The sequence below is a fragment of the Girardinichthys multiradiatus genome, chromosome 5, assembly GCF_021462225.1.
Source record: "Girardinichthys multiradiatus isolate DD_20200921_A chromosome 5, DD_fGirMul_XY1, whole genome shotgun sequence".
Classification (NCBI taxonomy): domain Eukaryota; kingdom Metazoa; phylum Chordata; class Actinopteri; order Cyprinodontiformes; family Goodeidae; genus Girardinichthys; species Girardinichthys multiradiatus.
Window position 1 is genome coordinate 7862162 of NC_061798.1, and position 26205 is coordinate 7888366.

General features: G+C 37.1%; 2 protein-coding genes across 3 annotated transcripts in view; both read right to left on the bottom strand.

Annotated features, from left to right (window-relative positions):
- Positions 1–1569: 1569 nt before the first annotated feature.
- LOC124868857 (fez family zinc finger protein 2-like) lies at positions 1570–10462 on the bottom strand. Its single transcript, XM_047366487.1, has 6 exons — positions 10133–10462; positions 6512–6795; positions 4548–4771; positions 4241–4354; positions 3971–4136; positions 1570–2123 (listed from the first exon to the last, which is right to left on the bottom strand). The coding sequence occupies exons 2-6, from the start codon at positions 6771–6773 to the stop codon at positions 1945–1947; spliced, it is 945 nt and encodes a 314-aa protein (XP_047222443.1). The 5' UTR covers positions 6774–6795; positions 10133–10462; the 3' UTR covers positions 1570–1944.
- Positions 10463–13107: 2645 nt separating this feature from the next.
- Positions 13108–26205, bottom strand: part of evi5l (ecotropic viral integration site 5 like) — a 64958-nt gene continuing 51860 nt past the window's right edge. For both annotated transcript variants that reach the window (XM_047365510.1, XM_047365509.1), the window contains 3 exons: positions 26017–26112; positions 25793–25888; positions 13108–19727 (listed from right to left, as the gene is read on the bottom strand). In XM_047365510.1, the coding sequence (XP_047221466.1) occupies positions 19410–19727; positions 25793–25888; positions 26017–26112 (510 nt within the window). In that variant the 3' untranslated portion in view covers positions 13108–19409. The remainder of the gene's footprint in view (positions 19728–25792; positions 25889–26016; positions 26113–26205) is intronic.

Sequence of the window (26205 nt, forward strand, 5' to 3'; positions counted from 1 at the left end):
GTGGGATCATCGTTATCTATTTCAGCCTCACACACACACACACACACACACCCTGTCTGAACTGTCTGTTGAACTGTGCATATAAATAAAGAGATAGGGTGTCAAAACTTTGTAGTCTGCACTGCAAAGTGAGCTACCCTTGCTGCAAGTAAAACTGACTGTATCGTTCTTACCTCTGAGTTGACTTAATAATACCTAACAGTGGTCCAATGTGTTCTAAGTTGTATGTGCATGCAATGTCTTATTGAAGCTTTGACTGCTGTTAGACTCTGAAAGCCACCGTGCTTTGAAGCTGTGTGTGCCTCACTGTGTTTTGAACCCCTGAGCACAGACTCAGGTGAAGTTTGGACTAAAACTGTTTCATACAAGTGATCCAGCTTAGAAGGATTGATAGAGTTTTTGTTTTCTTAGAATGATTGTATTCTTACCAGTAAACCTCCAAGGATTATTAATATCATTTGATTTGTTTTTCTGTTGTTTGATTTTCTCTATCATTGTAATGTTTTTCCTCATGTACAGCGCCTTGAGTGCCTTGTTGCTGAAAAGTGCTATATAAATAAACTTCACTTAAAAGTTGGACTGTTAGAGGTTCTCAGAAGCCCTGAAGCTCCAGCTAGAACCTCATGGTGGAACACTCACTGTTCCATTGTCTTCACTCATAGTGTTTTTCCACTGGTTTCAACCTAAACGTTTTACAACCCTTTGTGTTTCACTGAGCTCCCACTTTAGGGGTTTTATGGCTGCAGGTTGGTGGAGGTTGCTCTAAAATGATCTGCCTATGTGAACGTATTGCTGTCTACTGGTTACATGTCCCACAAGTAAACCCAAAGCTTTGTTCCATTACCATTTTTGCCCATAAACTACTGGTTTGACTTTCATAGTGTTGTTTTATCTTTGTTTGGTTAGTTATTTTACCCCTTTTGTGTAGAATTTATGCATTCTTGATTAGGTGATGATTATTGAATCAGAATAGCGAGGTGTATCAGGGCTGTTGATTTAATAAATGTTCACATAGATAAAGAGAAAGCGTTTGTGTTTATTTTGAGCAAGAGTGAAGCGGTTGATTAAACAGTGACATCTAGTGTAGTTTTGGTTAATAATGATCAAATATTAATAATTTACTAATTGTAATTATTAAAGGCTTTGAGCCCATAATCACACCAGAGGACATCTCTGATTTCAATTCGTAAGTAATGATTTTTGGTTAAGAAATAATTTTTCTGAATTATGATGTTTAATTATAATTTTTGATAAATACTAATTAATCAATAATCAAAGTCCTTACACTATGCCTTGATAAGGATAGTAATTAAAACATTTTCCTTGTACCACATCATTGAATAAAATAAGCTAATGAGTTTAGAAACTTAGCACCTATTATTGCCTTTCAGTTTCTTTGTGCAGTAAATAAACATGAGTAGAACACGTAAAGTTGACCATAGAACAGCCTGGACAGACTGGAGGTCTGCAGATTATTAAACATGGCTTCCTCATCGTCCTCCATATTCTTGCCTTATTTTTCTCTGCAGTTTTATAACTGGCTAAAAAAAACAAACTCATGGTTTGAAAAGTCCTTTATTTAAATGCTCTGCAGCAGCGTGTTGCAGTGTTTTCTAAATACTGTAGGTTGATGAGGTGGAACCCATAAAAAGGTGACTAAAACAGAGACAAATAATATATTTCAATCTTGGAAATTTTAAATAGATTATTTGTTTAAAAAGTAGGTGCAGAGAGCAGCAGCTGAAAGGGTTCTGCTAAATGAGTAAATTCCATAGCTATGGCAGTCTTTCTTTTCATACAGTATGAATGGCTGTTATTGGCCACAAAGATAATTTAGACTGTAGCTGAACGAAGTCTATACATATAAAAAAACTGATCATCAGAACAGCAGATAGAGGGGCTTTCCTCAAAGTGTTTCATGTGGTGAAGAAGAAAGGCCAGAGGTCAACGGTAGGTGCAGTGTTGCTCCTGATGCTGCCGTAGGTCCGCTTTGTGCTGAAAGCTGTAGAGGCAGAGAGTGCAGCGGTAGGGCCGGTCGTCCCTGTGCTTTCGGCTGTGCGTGATGAGGTTGGAGCTCTGGCTGAAGGCTTTGCCGCATATCTGGCACACATGAGGCTTCTCCCCTGTTGCACAAACAGAGCAGGTTGACTTAACAGACAAAAAGTTCAAAGTTGATCGTTTGAAAGTTTCTGAAAGGTCGAGTTGCACATAATGACAATTTATTTCATGTGTACCTAGTATAAATGATTAATTAAATGATTAAAACAATACTAATTAAATTGTATAAATAACTTTGACACAAAGAAGCAAGAGAAACCCCCGCTGAGAGTCTCAAACTGCTTTACTTTTCTTAATAAAATAAAAGAAGAAGAAAATCATTTTTGGGTAAATGTAAAATATCCTTGTTCTTATTCGGAAGGAAGATGATGCATCGTTTTCCATTGTTAAGTTTACTGTGGCCCCCTTTACTTTAAGAGCGCTAAATAAAATCCCGTTCAGCCAGTTGCCTTCAGGAGTTACCTAATTTTGTAAAACGTGTCAACCTGTGTGTACGGTAGTTTAATCTTAGTATAAATCCAGCTGTTCTTTGAAGTCCTCAGATGTTTGTTAGAAAACAACTTCATGAAGACCAAGGAACAGATAGGGAGAAACATGTTGAGAAGTTGTAAAGCACAACCACAAATATAGCCCTTATGGAACAATGGCCAGAAGAACGCTATTATTGAAATGCCACACTTAGAGTTGCCACAAGTCATGTAGGGGACACAGCAAATCTGTGGAAGGAGGTGCTCTGCTCAAATGAGACCAAAATATAACTTTTTGTCATACAAGCAAAAATGCTACAGTATATGGGGCAGAAAACTAAAACTGCACATCACCCAATACACAACCCCCACTGTGAAACATGGTGGTGACAGCATCATGCTGTGGGAATGCTTCTCTCCAGCAGGGACATGAATGCTGGTCAGAAGTGCTGGGAAGATGGATGGAGCTAAATGTGTTTTTGTTTGTCTATGTGTTTAGCAGTCACTTTTATCCAAAGTGACTTACAAATTAGGACATAACAGTGCAGTTACTGTCAAAGCTAACAGTAAGCTACTTAGAAGGAAGACCGCTCTGACAGAACCGCTAGTCAGGTTCTATCAGAGGTAACAGTGTAGAAGTTGAGGTCAGGCATAGTGGGAAGCGCAGAAAAAGATGTGCAGTAGTGCAGTACAGTGATAGGGAAGTACAGGGTAGGTGCTAGGGTAGGAGATGGTCTCTGAAGAGTTGGAGTGACATGTACTCTTCAAGATTAAATGAAGAACAGATGTGCTGCTACATTTGGGACCATCTGAAAAGGTTTCACAGCACAAGCTAGGAAACCAGTTAGGAGGGCGCAGCAGTAGTCAAGGAGGAAGATAACCATAGATTACACCAGGATCAATCCTGGAAGATCTGTTAGAGCCTGAAAAAAAACATACAACCATCCAGAATAATCTAAATCCAATCTGTGGCAAGACGTTAAAAACTGATGTTCACAGATTCCGTGAATTCCATTTGACCGAGCTTGAGATATTTTGCCAACAGTAATGGGAATAAAACCTTTTCTAGATGTGAAAAGCTGGTGAGGACATACCCCAAAATACGTTGAGTTGTAACTGCAGAGAAAGGTGGTTCTGTTGTAATAAGTATTTACTCTGGAAGACTGAATGCAAATACATGCCAAACATATTTTAGATTTTTCTTTGTAAATAATTTTGGGAAACACAAGTAATATTCCATCCACTTCACTGTTAAGTACTACTTTGCTTTGGTCTTTTTGTGGTAGTAAAGTACTTTTTGGCAGGGTGAACCAGCGAGACTAAAACAGTGCAACAGCTTATTTGCCATTATTTGTTTCAATGCATAAAAATAAGTTAAATATGGTGTCTAAAAGTTAGAGTGAAGTAAAATATGTCAACGATGTCAGCAGCAAATATAAACCTACCTGTGTGAATAAAGGTGTGTTTCTTCATGTCCGACTTCTGGTGGAATCTCTTGCCACAGTACTGGCAGGGATAGGGTCGTGTGTCTGAATGTATGAGCAGATGGGTGGAGAGGGTGGAGGAGCGTTTGAACACTTTCCCACATACCTCGCAGCCAAAAGTCTTCTCCTGAAATAGTGAAGTCAGAATTGTTGCCATGCAACATTTAGTGCTGCTTTCTGTCCACAGCCTTTCAGAAGATAAGTCATCTGTAAAACATCTGTCATGCTGACCTTGCCTCTATATGGGGACCTCTTATTATCAGACCTGCTGGGCTTTAAATTGACAGCTTTGTCTCCATGACCTTTGCACATGTGTGTCTTTAGGCTCAACAGAGATGAAAATATCTGCAAAGACAAGATATATGATGTTTAGCACGAAATCAGACAAGTCACACTCACTAGAGTAAACTTCAAACGTCAAAAAATCAAAACGTACTGAGAGTTCTTAGCATTAGAGATTGGTGGAAAAGTTATTTAGATTCCTCAGGTTTTAGCCTGTGCATCAGATCAAATGGTGAAAGGTGAAATGTCGACATACTTTGCCACAGAGCGGACACTCTTGTTGTAGAACACTGATCGTCGCGCAGCCACCAGTCCTCGTCTCCCTCTTGATGTACAGTGGCTTTGCCACATGTCCCAGTCCCACTGACAGTTTGTCTGGATATTCTGAGCTCACAGGAGAACTGAACCATACTGCTGGTTTGGGAGGAACATCATTTACTCTCTCCTCTTTGATAAAGGGATTGTAGGGCTCAGCGCAACCTACAAGGAGATAGAGGTTTGAAAATATTTAATAACTAGCACAACCTCTTTCCACATGCTAAGGTTTCACATATCATTACATGATTTAAAATAAATCACATGGAACTTACGAGATCATAAACTGATAAAAATCAAACCTCAGATAACTTCATTTGACATCTTTTTCATCATTCTACATACTCCCAATCACAATATTGCATGTTTGCTTTGCGCTTCAATGGCCTGGGCACATTCAGTGCTTTAGGTAAATGGCACTCGAGCAACCCCTTTATAAGCATCTAACTATGTATTATACACACTTTCGTCTTCAGCTAAACGAGGCTGTCATGGATGTTTTGGAGACAAGCACCATAACTCTGACACAGCGAATATAATGCACATGCCTGCAAAGGAATTTAGTGCTTCTCAAATGTCTTAGTCTTGAGCTAATATTAGAGTTACTTAAAGTCATGTTATGCTATGCAGACACTCTTTTTATACTGATGAAGGTTTATTCACCTCGGCATGCTGAATAATTGAGGATGAGATGTTCAAGTAATTTTTTTCAAAACCAATACAAGTCTCAAGTCATTGAGAGCCAAGTCCAAGTCAGTCTCAAGTCTTTCACCCTAATTATTTCATCAAATTCCCAATATCTATGTCACTTCTAACCCAGCATCGCTGTAGGTTAGAAATCTAAGCCTGTAGTGTTTATCCTCAGGCCTAAGTTACCACATAAACATTTAATAATTTGCTTTAAATCTATTTATTGTTTAACATTCATTCCAGCATGCAAAAAACTGCTAAATGTTTTGTATTATTCTGAAAATTGATCAAATGTAATATTTACCCTGTTAGAAATATAAATAGGCACATGCAGCATTTTATGTATAGACGAAACGATTGGATAGTGATGTGAATTTTACACCCCTCATTCCAATATACATGCTCAGGGGTGCATGAAGAGCAACACACTTTGCCCACTTTTGGACATGGCAGGATTTGATGTTTTACAAAATGTTTAGTCCCACCTAATACATTTGTGGATATGCCAACATACATGGCAATGAGAGTGACAGCAATTGTTTAAAAAAGTTGGGAAATAGCAGGAATATGTGGAAAACTAAATCAAATAATTTGAAGAAGGATTGCAAACTTAACACTCGCCATGTACTTCTACTGCATAACTGAATGCAATCTAGGAGAGTTGAGCCAGTGGGAACATTAGGTATGGCCTTATGCAGGAAGTAAATGTTGGGGACATTGTCAAAGTACAACTGACATACACCTTGCAATCATCGATTGACTCACAAACTGTTCTTTATACTGTTCTATATATAAGTATCCTCGAGGTCAACTTAGAAGAAATGTGACAGAAACAAATTTTTTACAAATTTTAATTGTTAAAGTTGTAAAGACAATTATTTTAGATGATTATTATCACGAGTTGGTAATAAAGTTAATTGTAAGCTGTTCAGAAACAAGTTTTTATCACCTGCTCTTGTATTTGGGTGATAATAAAAAAACAAAAACAAAGAAAATATGATGTCTTAAATGTATCATTTGAGGTTGTATGTATGTCCAGATGATGACCTGATGATGTTTTAAAATGTTCTGACATGTTAAACCTAACAGTAATTAAAGGGTGTATTTTAATATTTACTTTGATGTTTGTAGAAATTAATCATAAAATCAGAAAGATTTTAATGATAAGATAAAAATAAATATTCTTTCTGACTAATAAAGGAATCTGTTACTAACCATGAGATTTGGGATTGAATAGGTGAAGGTGCACGCTTGCATCAGTGCGACTGGCCGTGTAAACATCGTCCTGTGATGTTAGAATGGACGCTGGCTTTTTATCCGGTTGTTTGGCTGTGGAGTACCCCATGGATACATCCCAAGACTCCACGTTTTCCTCCGGTTTAGTGAAGAATACCGGGGTGGATCCGGGACTGGGGCTTCTCACTATGGGCCGAAGGTGGTGCAGCCCCCCTCGCTTCACCAGAAATGATCTTGGCATCACTCAGCTGATTCAAAGTAAGCTAAAGCATGAAAAAAAAAAAGAAATCTATTCATGAAGTTATGTTTACCTTCATAGAATTTGACAAAGCATATGCATGTTATTAGAAACAAATCATTATAACTTTTGTGTCATTACAGAGTAACTTCTAGACATGGTTAGTAGAACACGAAAATAAAGATTACGCGAAACAATATTACTGGCCAGAAGAGGGCAGCAGAACTGCACTTTTTCGCCCACTTAAATCTGTCTGAACATTGTATGTATGGAAGACCAGTCGCAGTTACAGCATTAGAAGAGCCAATGTATTTTGTTTTGCTGCTCTCTAGTTTCCAGTAAATTAACCATAACATGTACATTTAATTTAGATGTTTCTAATGGTAAAGAAGTGCTTTGCCCCAACTGCTGACAGTTTCAGGCTGTTTCTCTGATGAACACTTGACAGTCAGAGATTCAAAACAATACTAAGCATACTTGATTGGTCTCACATTATATTCTATTATTCTACTATTTTATATATATATATATATATATATATATATATATATATATATATATATATATATATATATATATATTAAAAAAAAACCTCACTGAAAGCAAAGTGTACCGGTTTGTCTGTACAAACTTGGCGATAAAGCTGATTCTGAAACAAATATAGTAAAAGTAAAGAGTAAATAAACTAGTTTTACTTTAAAATAAGACAACTTAGGATTTAGATAAAACTGCAAAGCCTGGATGTTGAACCATGGTCTGTATCAGTTTAAACCTGTCTTAGTTGTTTAAGAAGGCTTCACAGACAGACAGACAGACAGACAGACAGACAGACAGACAGACAGACAGACAGACAGACAGACAGACAGACAGACAGACAGACAGACAGACAGACAGACAGACAGACAGACAGCTTTTGTGTGCCATTTTTAAACTGGTTTCTAAGGAGAGGAACCAGCTCAAACTGAATCTAACACTGAGGTTGAAATTGCACCCAAGTATCACCAGCAGCTAGAGATGTGCACTGTTATCGCTTAAATGTAACACATATCATGACTCAGTGGTTGCACTTGACACATTTAAAGGAACATGCATGAGAAGTACTAGTTTAGAACACTACTGATGACATTTGAAACAAAACGCACACCATCATGGCAGCAAAGGCAGCAAATTAGATTTTTAGTTTAGAACAGGAACAGCTGTAAATAGCAGCTATGACTTAAAATACGTAAAGTTTAATTTGAGATATTTAATGAACTTATAAAAGCACTTAGCATAGAAGAGTTATTAACAATAAATGTAAATAATCCAAAGTGGGCCAGAACATGGATTAGTTTGTGGAGAGGGGGGACACCATGAAGTGAGGTTGTCAGTCCTTAGTGTCCCAGGTTTGACTGCCAGCCCAGGCCTCTCAATGTATGTTTTCGTCCTGTCTTTCTTTGCTCTATTCCCTGTTCAATAAATGTAAAATAAAGGCCACTAGTGCCACAAAAGTCCCACAAGATCCTGGAATAAATAGCTTATTCTTTCTATATTTCCAAAACGAGTACTTGATCATTAATTTAATATTTCAGTTGACTAAATAATAAGTGTAGATCTTATGACTTTATGTTTGGTTTTAGATTAAATGCTTTCCAACCATAAGGAGAATGGGCTCACAATCAGTCTGCACAGCCAAGAGCTTCGAGTTCAGGAAAAGAAATGAATATCTGGAACAATAATTTTGTGGAAGTTGAGTTTTTAAATATATGTGCAATAGATAATATACAAACTTATACTTTTTTTGTGAAGCAGGACATCATTAACCATTTGAAGGGCCTAGAGCCTAAACAATAAGACAGGTTGGGATCAGAACAATATATGTTTTTTCATTAGAAATATGGTTGTGCTGATGTATTAGAAGCTCATGTACACTTCCGGTAAGAAAAGGGTAGCAGGTCTGAGCCAGTGGTCTGAATCAAGCCATACTGAGGTTTTAAAAAGTTACAGTTTTAGAACAGCTAAGATTCTCCAGGATACAATTTCTACGGTTTTAAGTTGCTGATTAGAACCCAGAAAAGGTGCCGGAACAACTGAGTTTTCTCCAACTCTATGAACATAAAGTATAGGCTCTGCGGCGCACTGCTGGTCAGCTGGCGTAATGGTGACTACTTCTATTTTTCCTGACTTACAATAAAAGCAAATTGTTTGGAAAAAGACATGGACAGTCAACAAATGTTACAGATAACATCATTATAACTGTAACAATCAGTGTGTTTTATGCTTTAGCAGCAGTTGCAAAATAGCTGCAAATAAATGCAATAAGATTATGCTTTACATTTGTATCTTAAAATATGGTGTTCATATCATGATAGATGGAAACTGTGATATTTTGTGAAACTGTGAGTGTGTGAGAATCCGTGAGAATCATGACTACTCCCCCGTTTAAGGTCCTGAGTCATGTCTTTTGTACCTATCTTGGGATTTATTTAATTTTTTAGAAACCTTTCCATTTTGGCTTCATCTTTATGTAATGTTGAGGAGAAATGTTTTTACACTTGAATTTAAATTTTATTCATTTTACAGGCTTGGAAATATCTGATCATGTATATATTAAAACCCTAGAATGATTAAAAGCCTGTAAGTGTGTCTTCAGATTGAGCTAAATCAGATGGAACAAAAATCTTACTTTTACATTTGTGTTACATCTTTTTGTGTCCAAGCAAAATATGATAAAACTCAGTTCTGGAGTTCAGCAAACGTCAGGTATGATCAGATTTACCCTTCATCCAGAGTGGCTTGATTGAGCCTAAAGCATTTTACCCACATATTAATCCCTCTGAGAGGTTTAAAATCCAAACCATCACTCTGTTGTAATACCTCTACATGTTTCAGTTCACATGAGTCTCTAACTAAGCTTAAAGAGGAGGAACAGTGCATTATGAACCTGTGTAGATTGTACAGATTAACTAGACATCGGGGAGTGTAGCGGACATTTACATTTGAAGGCAGTGATTTATGTAATGGCTGGTGTGCTCTCTGTGAGATGTGTCTTGACAGCTGAAAGCTTTCTAACACAACCCAGTTCACTGTGATCAAGGTTTTGTCTCAGAAGTTACCAATGATGAGAAAGAGTCAGCTTAAACAATGAATAGTCAGTTAAATGTCAGTGGAATGTACAAATGTGATATTAAAAGGTGAAAAAAGTTTAGAAGATCCCAAGAAACTTGCTTTAGTTATAGGAATGAGCCCTTGTGTATTCACCATAAGACTAAATGAAGACTTTACAGATTTTATGTAGTTTATTCAAATTACACATATAGAATTCATATTACCAAATGTATGCAGCTGGTTAGTAAGAAAAACAAAAAATGCAAGGCACTCACCAGATTTTTCACAATCCACCAGGGCTCCTTAGCATCCCTTAGACTTCCCGCTGTTGCCGTATGTGAGATAGGAGGCTCATATAAGTCAGAAAGAACACATGGTCAGCGTGCTCAGACGCTGATCTCTGTAGGTCGCTGTGATGTGAACAACGGAGGGACGAGGAAGTGCCTCAGCTCTGAAACCTTTGAACTCACACCAGAAGCTTCCTCACACACAAAGTCTAATGCAGCATGCTCGAGACAGCAGCACCAAAATCGCCCCGGCTGTTTAAAAATAAACCCAAACACACAGGAATCACAGGAAGGTTGCAGGGGGGCACAAAAGGCTCGAGTCGAATAAATTTGATAAAGAGGAAGCAGATGAACAAGTGCGCTGGAAGTTCTGCAGAAAGTGTCGACACGTTGTGTTGACATGGTTGTGTTTCAAAAGAAACCTTTGAGGTGAGGTTTAAAAGAAGAAGGTTAATGCAACTACTCTTTTCTGATGTATTCATTGAAAGCCTAAGAAACAGAAATGACAGAGATAAAATGACAAAGTAGGAATCAAATACAATCCAGGTCTATTTTCACCTTATGTTGTTTAATCCAATAATAATCATCATGTTTTCGGTTTCTGGTGAAACTCTTCTCAAGCGGACTGAGGCAGCCATTTCTAAATTTATTAATACATTTGCGAGTGAAATGCAGAGGTTAAAGTGTCTGCTAAACAGTGATTCATAGTTGGTTTCCTGCTCGTAAGTCACTTAAAAACTTTTGTTTGATGACGTAGCAGATATACCCCCAACTAGTCATCACATGCTATGTAAAAAAAAGATTTTCTGCATGTCTACCTCTCCAAATGGAATGCAGTGAATTAAAAATCACCTAATCAAAATATTCATTTATTGTTGTCCAGGGACAGCTCATAAAATGTTAAGACCAAACTAGGATTCGAGCAAAATGTTATAAAGCTGTTATAAAGCTGACGATCTAAAAATTTAAAAGAAAATGTTTTCACTCTTTGTCTTGTAATAACCACAAACTTCTATGTATTTTATAAGGAATGCATATGATAGATGAACAAAAAGTAGTGTGTCGTTGTAAAGTGGAAGGAAATTGATACGTGGTTTTGAAAATCTATAAATACAGTGCCCTACAAAAGTATTCATCCCCCCCTGGCAAGGACATTAATCAGAGAGGCAGCAAAGAGACCAAAGTTAACCCTGAACGAGCTGCAGAGTTCTACAGCAAAGACTAGTCTATCTGTACGTAGGACCACAATTAGCTAAACACTTCATAGAGCTGGGCTTTTTGGCAGGCTGGCCAGAAAAAAAGCCATTACTTAGTGTTGAAAATTAGAAGGCACATTTTGAGTTTGAGGAAGCTGCTCTGGTTAGATGAGACAAAAATTTAACTTTTTTCGGCCACTAAACAAAGCACTGTCTGGCGCAAACCCAACACATCCCGTCACCCCAAGAGCGTGTGATTTGAGACTAGGACAAAGGTTCACCTTCCAGCAGAACAAGGACCTGAAGCATACTGCTAAACCAACACTCATGTGGTTTAAGAACATTAACATTTGAATGTGTTGGAATGTCGTAGTCAAAGTCCTGACCTCAATCCAATTGAGAATCTGTGGTTAGACTTGAAGACTGCTGTTCACAAGCAAAAACCATCCAGCATAAAGGAGTTGGAGCACGTTTGCCTTGAGGAATGGACAAAAATCCCAGTGGCAAGCTCATATAGAGACTTATCCAAAGCCACTTGCAGCTGTAATTGCTGGCTCTACAAAGTACAAACAGTTATGTACACTGAAGATTTCTGTTATTTTGTCCTGTTTGTTGTTTGCTTCAAAATAATAATAAATAAAAAAAATCAAACTTCTTCAAAGTTGTAGGCATGTTCTTTTAAAGAAATTGTCACAAACTCTCAAAGAATCCCTTTCAATTCCAGGTTTTGAGGCAACAAAACATGAAAAATGCCAAGGAGGGTGAATACTTTTAGAGACACAAAAATTCTGAAAAGTTTAATGTAGGTTGTCTTTAATGCCTTGCTTTCATTGATACACCTAGAAAAATCCAGTGGAACCAATTGCCCATATAATCTGTCTGTGTGTAGTTTAACCTCAGTTTAAACAAATGTTCCACGAGGGCCTCGGAGCTTTGGGATCATTCCAATAAATAGAGGTTTAGAGAACACAGCAGGCATTTCAGGGAGAACATTCAGGAGAAGATTAACGAAAGATTTTAACATTTTACAGAGCATGGTTCCATCCATGGAAAGTGCAGAGTATGGATCAGCTGCGAACCAAGACATGGCCTTCCATAATCTGAGAAAGAGTCCCAACATAACTCTGGAGGAGCTGCAGAAATCCACAGCTCAGGTGGGAGAATGTGGTGATGGGACCAATATTAGTTAGGTGCTCCACAAATCTGTCTTTTATGGAAGAGTGACAAGAACAAATCTATTAGTTAAACAAAGCCATGACAAGTACCGGCATGGAAAATGTTAGGTATGGAGGAAAACCGTGAACACACCATCTTGTTAAAGGCTTCAAAAGACTTGAGACCCATGTGCAAGTTCGCCTTCCAGCAAATATACAGTGAAACCTACAAAGGAATGGTTAGAACATATGTTAGAATATTTACTAACAGCTTACGACAGTAGGAAAATAATATCTTTATTATAATTATCTTTCACATGTGTGGTAGTATGCGAATCTCCCAAGAATTTTTTTCACTTACACCAATATTTTCCTTTTATGTGAAAGCTCTTTATCAGCTTTTTGGGCTGTTAATAAATATTTAAAATAGATACAGATACTAGGTTTGAATAAAGGATTTGCTGCACAGAGAACACATCTCCTCTTTGCAAAACGTGCATTATACCAAAGCAAGGTTAGAAGTTTTATTATACCTGATGTGCTGCTCGGTTCCTGCTCAGCAATGATTACATCTGCTGCGTAACAGACAACCACAATAAAAATCAGACCTGTGCAAAGGTGCAATGTCAAAGTTTATTTTGCATCATTCATAGGATACAGGACACTGAAATGTATTTATCCCCATCATACTGAAATCTAGATCATTTTTACTGTCATATAATATGTGTGACAACATCAGTTGACCTGCATGAGAGGCTAGATAATGTTTCCTGGGGATGAAACAGCAGTCACATACAGTACAGAAATGAGAGGAATCCTATATCAGGCTATCAGAAAACAAAAACTTTCACCGTATAGCTTCATTGCCCTCAAATAATCCAAGATGATAAATCTGGAGCAACACAGTGTGTTCCATGTAAAATGTAGTTCTGAATTCAAGACAAAAATTGTCATAATGTATTAATCTCTCAACTCTTATGGCACATATTCGATCATTATCTTATGTACTATAGTACTGCTAGCATGACAAGTCAATGTAGTGATGGTGATTAAAAATATGGCATTGAAGGTTAGTGCTACCACCATATTAAAATTAATTTTAAAATAATAAAAAAGTTTGATCACAGTTGATATAGTTGGGTTGAGACAGTGGTGAGAACAGAGCACCGTCACTGAACAGTAGTTCAGATGCTTGTTGTGTAATGACTTTTACAAAAAGATGCACTGATGATTTTGTTTCATTTTGAAACTCCTCTCTGAGTAATTTTCAATATATGTTCAACATTTAGATCCGGTTTAGAACAAAAACTGGAATGATAAGTAAAAATCCTTTAGGTTTAACTGTGGTAAATGAAAGAACATCTGTTGTTACCTGAGGAGGTTCTTGTATGAATGGCACAATGGATGAGACCCCCCTCCCCCCAAGATACCCTTTTAAATTAACAAATTGAATTAATAAATTAGATTAAAATTATTTTTTAAATTAACTGAAAAATACGGTTCAGATTTGACCAGTTGGAGAAATTCAGATTTTGAACTAGAGATGATTAAATGCAGTCCAAATAAAAAAATAAATTAAAAAAAAGATGATAATGGTGTGAATCAGATCTTGGGCTCTGCATTGTGTCTTACACTATACATATCACAGCAGTACGCCCAATATTGTGTTATTATTAAACATATATGGGCTCTTATATGTTCCTCATCAACTCTGGTCCACAGTGTATCTATGATCCTGATGATTAGTGAAACCATATGTTGTCTGACAAGTGTCCAAAATCTCGACATCGATTCCAGTGTCGAGATTTCAGTTGCTACATCCAGCAGTTCACACCAACAGGCTGTTATTTGCAACAGTGTGATGGGGAAGCCAACATCCTCTTTAGAACTTTGATAGCCATTGTTGGAATATCCAGTTTCCTCTTTTCTCAGGAGATGGTATGTGTTTTGTCATTGTTTCATTTGGACTGTTCATTGTAAAGCAATGTTACAGGGAGGCATTTTGACCTGAATGTTGCCAATGTGCTGGATAACACAGTAACTGATGTAAAAGTGGTGTATGTTGACTGAAGGTGCAGCCATCAGACTGCTTTGCATTTACTTAACTGCTTTTTAAGATCAACAATAAAACTGAGGCTAAAATTGTTAAAAGTCATTCAGAGGAAAGCAAGCTTTTAGGTGCCCTTATAGAGACAGAGTGAGCTGAGAGTAAATATAATTATCAAGATTATACTCAGTTTAAATCTTGACAATGTACACTAGTATATCCCCAGAATAAAATTCTAGAGCTGGACACAAACCACTCTTCTATTAAATCTGTTTACGTAACTGAAAATAATTAGAAATAATTCATCCATATTTCCACTGTTTACCTGAACTTCTTCTGACTTTTTTTTTTTTTTTTTTTTTAAATCAGAAGTGGACTCTTTCTTTGTAGTGCAAATAGCAATGACGACTGTTTTAAATGATACACCATGTTTGATAAAATATTCCCACTTCTCACCATTCTGAGTAGACCTGACTGTGGTATAGCTGTAAATATCTGAATACCTCCCTCCTTTTCACACTGTATGCAATACTTTGTGTTTAAACAAAACTACACTATGTTTGATGAGAAAAATATTTTTCACTCTTTCCATTCTCAGTGAGGATGTTTTGTTAACATCCTCACACATAATGAAGTAGTGTCCTCCCCCTACCCTGGCGGACTTTTTGAGCTGTCAAAATATGATCATGGTATATGAACTGGTGAGATCAGCTGAATATAATCATTGATAATGAAAAAATCCGATTTATGAGGGGACTGATGGCACTAGATTTTACAAGCTAGGGTTGCCAACCTTTGAAAGGTAAGATGGGTAATCATGTATTGCATTTAAAACACAAACTACTAGAGCTACTTCTTAAAAAAAGGATAAGTAAGCCAATCTATGGAGCGTTAAGGAAATTGATCAGATGAATTTAGTTAAATTTTTATCTTTAGGTGATTTGTATTAGATTGTGATTACCAAATTTTTGACTCCGTGACACTTTTAACATGATTTTGTTTTACCTATTTGCTTCAATTCCACTCGTAGAAATGTTACCAAAATCCAGCTGTTACTGGCCTAATGCTTCAGTGAAATAACTAGTATCCCCTTCCCACAAGTGCATATCTGTGTTTCGTTTCACTGACGTAGGAAGACATGATGCCATGGTAAATAATGCTTCACAGTCATGTGTTTGACACCCATACACATTTTGATCACCACACAGCCTTGCTGCCAAGAACCTTTTGGACATATTGAAAAGTTCTGCTGCATGACCTGAACGTTGCAAAATGCAGAATCCACACAACTGCTACTCAAATGTCTCCACAATGTATAACGGTATTTACTATCACGATAAGTTATGCTGTCTGCACTGATGCAGATTCACCTACATCAAGGTTCTTAATACCTTTAGTTTAATTAGGCTGACTAATATCTCACATCTCATGTTGCATTAAAATTTCATCTCCAGGTAGATCAGTTATTCTATAAGCGGGACTGAAAAAATTAATGAATAAAATAAAACAAAACTGTGACATCCTGGCAAAAGTAACGTACTATCTTTCTGAGGCGGAACATTGATTTCTACACCTCCGATCTGAATATACATGCACTATTCATAATGAGAACGTATCAAAGGCAACACAAATATCTCAGAGCCATGATAGGACCTGGTGTTCCACCAAATGATTTGTTATTGGTTATTATATTTTATATGCTTTATATGAATCAAAATAGACTATTTTTAGTTTGCCTTAAATGGAGAATTATCAATGACATATTCTCTAATGGTTAGTCTGGAAAAAAAGAGAAGTGCAATTGAAATAAAACGTAACTTAAGAAAATATTGTCAAAATGTTACACTACTGCAAATCTTTTGCGATTATGGATGACGAATTTGATCGGCCGTAGATGACAAGTAGTGACTTATGACCAATACTTGAAGGTTCAGTGTTTGTTTAGTGAGAAACATAACAGACAAAAATATAAAAACAGATAGAAAGTATTATTTGGGCCACGGTTTACCGATACAATCATGATCAATAAACAGATTTGCACAGACTTTAAATATATCGAAATGTGTTCCGAATCCATTTTCACACAGAGCGCTTCTGAATAGTGTGAAATCTGAAAGGTTTCAATAAATGATGTTTGGCAACCCTAAAACAAGTCATCCTGAAACCAAATGAATTTTGCATTACGTCTGAGAGCAGTGGGGAAACAGCTAGCTTGTCTCTCTCCAAAAGTAATCATATTTGTTCAAGGGAACCCTGAAAGGGGACAGATCATGCAAAATCCACTTTTTTAACTCTTAAAAACATTTTGTTGTGTACATAGAGTCTGTAGGAGTGCAGAAAAGTTGAATTTAGTCTCTGCAGGTGCTGCGTAAACATATATATATATTCTGTTTGGGTCATATTTTTCAATCCGTTAAATTTTCTCTATTCTCTATTACGTTTTTTAAACTCTTACATCACAGTATTTGCTGCGGAACAGCTAAACAAGGTCATCAATTTTCGGCTCATCTATTTCGTGTTTCCACCCTTTTTATTTCTTGCCACAATTCTGTAGTCCACGCTCAAGCATACCGACAATGCAAGTAGGTAAGTCTAAATGTTCAGTTTCTGGGTGTATTAACCCACACAAATTATTACACCATCCGCCGGCATCAGAACCTCTTCAAAGTGCCTGGTTACATTTAATTTTTCATGGAAATGTTCCTCTTTGTTGGCGTGAAGAACTTCAAGGACAAGTTCTTCTGTACCCTCTGCCAATATCAAGATGGATTTGCTGAAAGACTTCATCTGATTAAGGGGTCATTAAGGGGTCCCTTCTGTCTCTGGAAACGAAGAACACAGCAAAGCTGTAAGCTGCAAATAACGCTAAAATGACAACAAACTTTATTTTAGACATGAATATATTGTGTTGATGTGACGTCCTGGCCGTTGTTCTGAAACCAGAAGCGTTGTGCCTTCTGCTTATGTCAGTGCTGTGTGCTGCTTTTAGCTCCTTGAGGACATAACCGCACAGCGTGCTTTGAATATATAGTATTATTACATTAACAGTTTTGAATTGTTTTTGCTGTTATCGTCTTGTTTTTGCGGTGCTAGATAATTGTATCTCTGTTATCAAACTACAAAAATGACTGGACTGCTCTTTAACCTGGAGGGGGGCGGGGTGTGAAGTGCCTCAATAGCATTTAAAGGGACTGCACCAAAACGAGTCGCTCTCAGACGCATCTCAAAATGGGTAAAAGAGGAGCCTATGAAGCTACAATAATAAGCAAAATTAGACCAAAGCATTGCAGTTCCACTTTATATAGACCACAACTGAATGATTTAAGGGTGAAAAGAAAGGATTTAAAAGCATGAGATGTCCCCTTTAAGGTCTTAGATTAACTAAAAACACTATGCATTGTTTGAAAAAAGATATTAATGTACAAATTCCTCCACTTAAAAGTCAGATGTTGAAATCAAAAGCCTTGTTAACTCGGTCTATTGTGACAGCTAATTTTAATCTGTTAGCAATCGTCAGATAAATAAATTTACATTTCCCCTCACTTCAATGCATTCTTTACTCAATGTAACACAGTGTTTCAGTGTTTAACATGATATGCCCTTAGTTTCAGAAAGAAAGCAAACATAGACTCCCCGTGCTAAGCTGTCTCCAGGACATTAGCCTTGCCATGATAATCTCAGTAGGACTGTGAAATAAAGGCCAAACCTATTTCTGTTTCTCACAGAGAAGCTGCATTTGAAGAAAGGCTTTCCATCATTGCTTAGTATTCCAAGAATACTAGTTCAACGGTTTTCCTTCTCCTCCAACAAAGCAATGCCCAACTTTAACTGTGGCGCATATGAGAAAGTGACATGTTTTCAGTAAAACAACAATTAAAAACAACAACAACAAAACCTAAAAGAGGAAAAATTCTAAATCATAGCAGCACATTGTTCTGTCTCTGAAACAGTGTCATAGTAAACCCACAAGAAATGACAGGTTGGCACAAAGGACAATGTAAAGTTTGGCCTCTATTGGTATCCCTATAATGACTAAAGTTTATACAGGTATATAAAAAAATTGAAAATATACCAAAATAAATTAAATCATATAGATACTAATTAAAATAAAAAAAGAAAAATGATTTGGCAACTTTGACTTTCTACCTTTTCTGCGGGCTATTTTGAATATGTTTAAACATGAACTGTTGTATTAACATGCTTGCTTCTTGACAACTGCAAGCTACACACTGACAAGACAAGTATTCAATATGAATTATTTGAGAAAACCATCTTGTTGCATAACCTTACGGGTTGTGTCTGTTCCTCTAATGTACTCCTCATTTCTGCAAGCTTCATCTTGTTAAGTCATTGTCTACACAGGGGAACAGATGGCTGAGAGACGTTTTCCACAGGAGAAAAGTGAGTACCAAGATATTATGTAGATTTTGTAAAGATAGACAGGGTGTACAATGTGTCATGGCTGTAAAACTCCATTCATAGAGACTTAGGAACTGTGTTTCTCTCCTTGTCACAGATCTTGAACAGCGAGCAGCAACAGTTGTGATTCAGTTTATTTTCTCTGTATGTATGTCATGTGATAATGCTTTGAAGGATATGAGTTTGATTCTGTCTGGCACACAAATAATGCTGCTTCTTGAAGGAACAATGGATAACACTTTGTTGTGAAGTTGGGATAGTCTGGACTAGAGAGAACAGGAGATGAACAGAAGGGAGCCATTCAGCGCCACCATGTCTGCATCACATAAAAGGTAAACACTGGAAAAGCCAAAGAGGATTTGATTGATTAATACAATCAACTAGCAGTTGTTCCTAGAGTCTCCTTAGGGTGGAAAAATGCAAAGGAATGAGTAAACCCTTTCCAGGTCTCAATTATCCAGCACATCAGCACACACCAGGTTGCCATATAGCTGCTGTGGGTCAGGATGTGTCTCTACCCGCTCCTCTGCCTCGCTGTCCGTGCTGCCTTCACTGTCGAGCCGGGGAGATGAGTGACACGGGTCGGACAGTGTGGGGTACAGGCTGGTGGCGGGTAGCGGGCTGTTGAGGAGGTCTTCATCTGAGCTAAGGTAGTCTCCCTCAGCAGAGGCGGGGCTGGCCAAGCACAGGTCCTGGTAGTTGGTGCTTCCTCCTCCACAGCTGATCCTGGAGCTAGGAGCTGCCTTCTGCCCTCGTAGCTGCCTGATCTAAATGCAGAGGAGAACGTTTTTACTTCAACAAACACTGATGGTTTGATTGTCTATAGTTCAGTTATATTCAGATAACTGTTACATCCATGCTGACACTGTTGTGTCTTCTTCTGCTAACCAACTCCCAAACACAAACTAAAAAGGTTGGGATGTCCCAATCTGATCCCAAATTTCATTTCTGCTCAAGGAATTTCTAAGGCAGTAGTAAAAGGTACATGGTTGAATACACTTCATCAAACTAATTCTGAACACAAGGGAGACAAAGCAGCATACTTTAGAGGAAACTTCAAAGAATGGATGGGGAGATAAGTTTCTTTTATATATATATATATATATATTGTTTTTTTTTTTTTTTTTGTGCTAGAGGCCTTTATTTTTCATTTTTCAACAGTAGGTAGACAGGAAAGAGGGCAAAGAGAGGGGGAGACATTCAGCAAAGGTTGCTGGTTCCGGAACTTGAACCCGGCACAGCCGCATCAGGGACTATAGCCTCTGCACCACCAGAGCCGTGCCCTGGGAGATAGGTTTCCAAGAGAGCAATAAGGCCAAAAGGATTACAGAATGTAATTAGATGTTGAATTGCCTTTTGCAGCTGCTGGGGCTCTCCTATCTGAACAGGACATAGAGGAAACAATGCTACCCAAACTGAATAGAAAAATTGGCCATTACTTGCTGCTACAGTTCAGAGGTTTGCCCATTGTCACTGCTTAGCCTCACAAAATACAGAGTAGATTCCTCATTGTTATAATAGTGATGAAGTGCATGCCCTGCAGTTTTATGGATCTTATTTGCAGACAATGCAGCACCAGCAATTAAGGAAATGCCAACCATGGGTAATTCACAAAGACTGTGTACATTTTATTACACAGTATGAGACATAGGTAAAAAGCTGGATAAGATGACCAAATAGAGGTAGTCACAGTTAGCTGGGTTTGTGTCACTTTAAGCTTTGTGCAGTCAGCTAGCAGGAGGATTTCAGACAAATACACACTGGTGTCATGTGTCACAAACATGATTTCCTGCCCTTAACACATGTTTGATGTGTTGAGGTGAAGTGTGTCCTGAGAGAATAGATAACAGATTTTAGTCAAGGTTGGTTAGCTGTGACACTTGAAAAAGCAGCGCACGCTGTCAATGTGTTTAACCCCAGCAGATGTTTGACAAAGTTTTTGTGCAGCACTAAATCGTCTAATGACAAAACTATTCAGTGAGAGGGGCTACAGAAACAGTGAAGGAGATATGTGGTGATTTCATGCACTTCAAGCCTTTTTAGAGCTAATGAATTGTCAATAACTACATAGGAATGACTATTAACTTTATATGTGGTGTCATAGTCTGTGGTGTACAAAATGCATGTATGAGACCGAGGCTTGGTATCAGAGAACATTCAGATTAATATGAGGATGGAAAGCTTGATTGGTAATCTTGTTTTTTTAAACAGACATTTAAAGACATTAATGTTGACCTTAATGTTTTAAGCAAGTCATAAAATTACATGTCAGGTGGTGGGAATTTTCAAAATAGGTTACTGGTTGTGAAGAAAAGAAACTGTCTTCTTTATCTTGTCCAGATAAGACTAACAGGTTCTATATGACTAAATCAGAGCGCTCACTTTATCACTAATGTTTGACTGATATCAAAAAGTATTTGTCAACCAGATTTCTTATGTTTTGCTCTTTTGTCACATTTACATTTTTCATATTTCTTAAATGTGACACAAAGATTACTTGGGTGAATGCAAAATTCCGTTTTTAAATTATTCTTTCATTTAGGTATGGAGAAAAGCTCTTTAAAAAAAGCCCCTTTTTAAGTCATAAATGAACTGATGAAACACAGATTCATGTACAGAATCAAGAAATCCCCAAAATAGAATTTTTCTGACAGCCTAAAGTCGGCGGAAAGATCTCACAAAGCAACAAATTGTGTCTCATCATAAAGAATATTAAAAACAGACAAGAAACTATCTGTTATCTACCAGCCTGTAAATAGTTACAAAGTCATCTCTAAGACTTTAGGTCTCCTGAAAACCACAGTGAAAACTACAATCCACAAACAGAGACAACATAGAACGATGGTGACCCTTTTCAGAAGAGCCGAGCCTCCAAGAACATATTGACGATTCATTCGAGAGGTCACAAAGAACCCCAAACAACATGTAAAGTACTAAATACCTCACCTCAGTTACAGTCGGTGTTCATGATTCTACAAAAAGAAAGAGACTGGACTAAATGGCCTCCCTGGGAGAGCTCCAAGGCTAAAACCACTACTGGTCAAAATAAACACAAAGGCCCATCTCACATTTCATTTAAACTTAACACAGAATTTCAGAATGTTAATATCATACTAACAACCAACCATGGTGGTGGCAGTATGATGGTCTGGGGCTGCTTTGTTGCTTCAGGATCTATTTGATCTGTAATTGATGAAACCACAAATTCTGCTATTTAACAAAAAAATAAACAAACAAAAAAGAATGTCAAAGAATCTCTCTTTGACCTTAGGTTCAAGTACAAGTGGGTTATGTAGCAGGAAACTGATCTGATGCACACGAGCAAATCCACCTTTTAATGGCTCAAATAACACAATGAAGTTTTAAAGTGGGCTAGTTAAGGTCCAGGCTTAAATCCAACTGTGGCTTGATCTTAAACAGGCTGTTTATACTCAAAACCCAGGCAGTGACGTCCAAGACTTGTTGGCAGTTGAAAGTAGTTATTGCTACCCAGAGAGGCATAAACCATTTATAAGGTTTCAGGGTCCAGTTATTTCTTCACACAAAACCAGGTAGGTTTGAATAACATTTTTTTCTCTAACAAGTTATCATTTGAAAATAGCATTTTGTATTTTATCATATAATCTTTGTCTGATATTAAAATTTGTATGATGTTCTAAAACATTTAAGTGTAACAAAACCCCCCCCCAAAAAAAAAAAAACTGGAGACACCTTTGAGGGAGATAATATATTTACAAAGAAAAAAAAACACCCAATAAATCTAAAAAAGCTTTTAAAACACTTCCAGTATGGTATAAATCTAGTCTGAAAATGAACCAAACACTAGAAGTCGATTTCAGATGCATGCTTTTTGAATGTTAACCTTACATGTACCACAGTGACTCATGACAAATCTCAGAGGTTTTAGTTTTCCCCCTATCAAACACTGAAAGAAGCTGCATGTTAGGGGGAGGGTAAATCAGTGGTTAACCAGTGGAAATGTTTTGACTGACAGCAAAACTAAAGGAAGAAAATGGACTAGTTTAGGGCTTGAAGTTATCTTTTTTTTTTCATTTTAACTACTGTATATATGTATGATGAAAAATCTATAGATATTTGTGTCAAGTTTTTCATCTGGATTACAAAGATTATGGCATTATGTATCAGCACTATCAGTATGAGTAAATCATAAGATGATTTCTTTGTCACTACACTGAGATTTCTCTAAATGCTTCATAGCTTCCGCATCTGTACTCACGTAAGTTTCAGTCTCTCTTATAGAAAACCAATGCTTTGATGAAGAAAGGTTGTGGGAGGAAAAAAAAAAAGCATGGATTGGAGCGGTAAAGAGCAGGGCACTCTCAATGCAACCATCTCACTATAAAGTTCGTACAAACTCCCTTGTAGTCACGCACAGCCACTCTCTGAATGAACAAACCCAGACTTATGCTGAGTGGGAGGTTTGTCTCAAATCAGAGCTGGAAATTATCTCTGCACCACATCATCGAGTTTTCAAAAACCTGAAAATTAGCAACACTGTTTTTCGACCTAACAGCGAGTGAGTGAACTTTACGTCGGTGGAATTACTGAAATGTATATTTTGAACCTCTGCCAACATTCAGAATTAAAGTTCACTGTGAAGTGAATGATGAGAAGACAGGTGCTGGGGAGGATCAGTGGTCTGTTGTTACAAGAAACGCTCAAATGAGCTTGCGTGTGTCGAGGTGGAAGTGGTGCCTTGATGTCAGGCTGCATGCATATGATAAGATTGTTCAGATGGGTTAGCAAAGCTGCAGGCTACTTGCATGTAAGTATGTAGAGTACGGACAAAATGTTTCCCACATCTGAAAGCCATTTTATTCATTAAAATCTTAAACCTTTCTAAATCACAGACATTTTAAAATACAGGAAAAATATTTGTGAATGAAATAAAAAAAGATTTCTGGGGATCTTTGTCTAATTAGTATGAATATAAATCAACTGCTCCATTTACATTCTGAGACAACTCTTAACTTTTGTTTTGAACCGAGATTTATTTTACAATGCAAGTAAAAATAAGTTATTCCTATAAATGTAACGCTGTCCAATAATAATATTAGACAGCAATACTGGTTAGCTACATTTAATCAGACGTATTTAATCAAGGAGCAGGAATATAAAAGTAGCTGTGTTGCATAAAAACATTAAACAGAACACTTGAAAAGTTTTTACTTTGTTCTTTACTTTAACGGACAAATGTGGTTTCCATTCCCATGTGCTTGGTATGTATTTATGGAAAACTGTGACTCCTAACCACACCCTCAAGGGAAATCCTTTCAGAAAGTAAACAGACTTGAGCTTAATCAGATTTGTGTTTTGGGGTAGCCTATAATAACTTGTCAATATTACAAAATGGTAACAAAATTCAATTCTTCTGTCAGGATAAACTTTTACATGTTATTATTTCGTATTGTTTTTATTTTGCTAATAAAATGCAACCAAAATCTATATACATTTCACATTTTGCTAATTTGATGATTGATTAGGTCCTAAATATGTGTTATTTGTTAACTTGTTTTCAGAATAAATTCATTTACGGAATATTTAAAGCACTTTCACATTAGGGAAAATAGTCTTAAAGTGGCACTGATCTGGTCATCAGTGGGTTCTTACTTGGTTCTAATCTGATGTGTGCAAAACCACGCAACACAGATTCCATCATGTCATTATTTATTAAACAAACAAAGCCAAAATGGAAAAGTTTGTGACAAAAATAGAACACCTCAAAACCCTTGATTTCTACAAAATACATAAAATCCAAGAATTTATAGGGGGTTTACTTTCTTTTTTGCATGATTGTTTGCACCACTGTCACTACTTAATTCAGTCTAAAATAAAACAGCAGCATTTGAAGAAAAATATTTGCAGTATGCAGTTTTGTATTTATGTAATTTCATTGAAATTCAATAAAAGAAAAATGAAAAACCCTCTAAACGATATTCTAATAAGGGAAACTTCTTCCACTGATTGTCTTCTGCAGCCAATCTTTCAGATAGAGGGCAGAGATGCTGAAGACACCAACATTATGAATAAGTTTAACATATACTACCAGACTGTGGCTTAGTGGGTGGAGTAGTCTTCTTACTGGGAGGTTGTGGGTTCGATTCCAGCTTCCTTCTGTCACATGTTGATGTGTCCCTCAGTGTAAATTCAGTCCATTTACCATTCTCATTCAATTGGAATGTGTGAGATGTGTCCAAACATTTCACTGGACCATATGTCAAGAATTGGCCAATCAGGTGACATTACCCAGCAACGTGAAAAACGTTGGCTAGCAACATTATGGCAAATCTGGTTTTAGAACCTGGTATGGTGGGCTCCCTAATACAAAGTTCAGATCTTGCTCACTCGTTATCAGTTGAGCATTGTAATGATGTAGTGATGATACAACAGATTGCTTCTGATAACAAGGAAATCTCACTTTCGCTAGTGTAGAATCTACTGCCAACCTTTATTTAATCAGCTTTAAATTGATGAATTAGACTTTGTGCAGTTGGTGGAACATCATATTCAACCAAGGAATTTGTTTATATATTTGGTGTCTTTAATGTTAAAACGGAGATCAGGTTGTTTTATAATTAACATTGCACCAGTACAAATCTAGGTTTTTAAACATCATCGAAACAACAGTGTACTATTTAAATAGATCTCATATGCGAAGCTAGTTTGCGCCTTTTACATGTATTTTTAAAGTATACTTGAATGCTCCGAAGAAGTTAAAAAATAGCACAATAAGCAAAAACAGCTTTAAAAATCTTGCAAACAATTGCCTGAACAGAGTATGGTCATGTGTCATGTGAGAAATGTGCCTGACCTCGTTCTTAAGCTCAGCAATCTGGTCCCGGAGCTGGGTGATGTACTGCCTTGAGTCCGAATGGTTCAGCTGGCCTTTGATCAGCCCTTCTTCTTTCTAAAAGAACATTTACATACTTAGGTTTAGGGAAGTGGTCTATGCTACTAGTAAAATACAATGTAAATCAGCAGAGATACAACTACAATTGCCATTTAAGATTTATAAAAGCACACAGACACACACACCTGAATCTCAAGTTCAGCGATCTTCTGTCTGAATTCAGCCATGACAGCCATGCTGTCTGCCTCCCTTAGTCGCACTGCCATCACCTCCTCTTTACTCTACAAAGAATAGCAGGGAGAACAGCAATTCTGAGTTAAAACATAACCTAAATCAAAGACAGATTAAACATATTATAGTCCTAAGCACCTGAA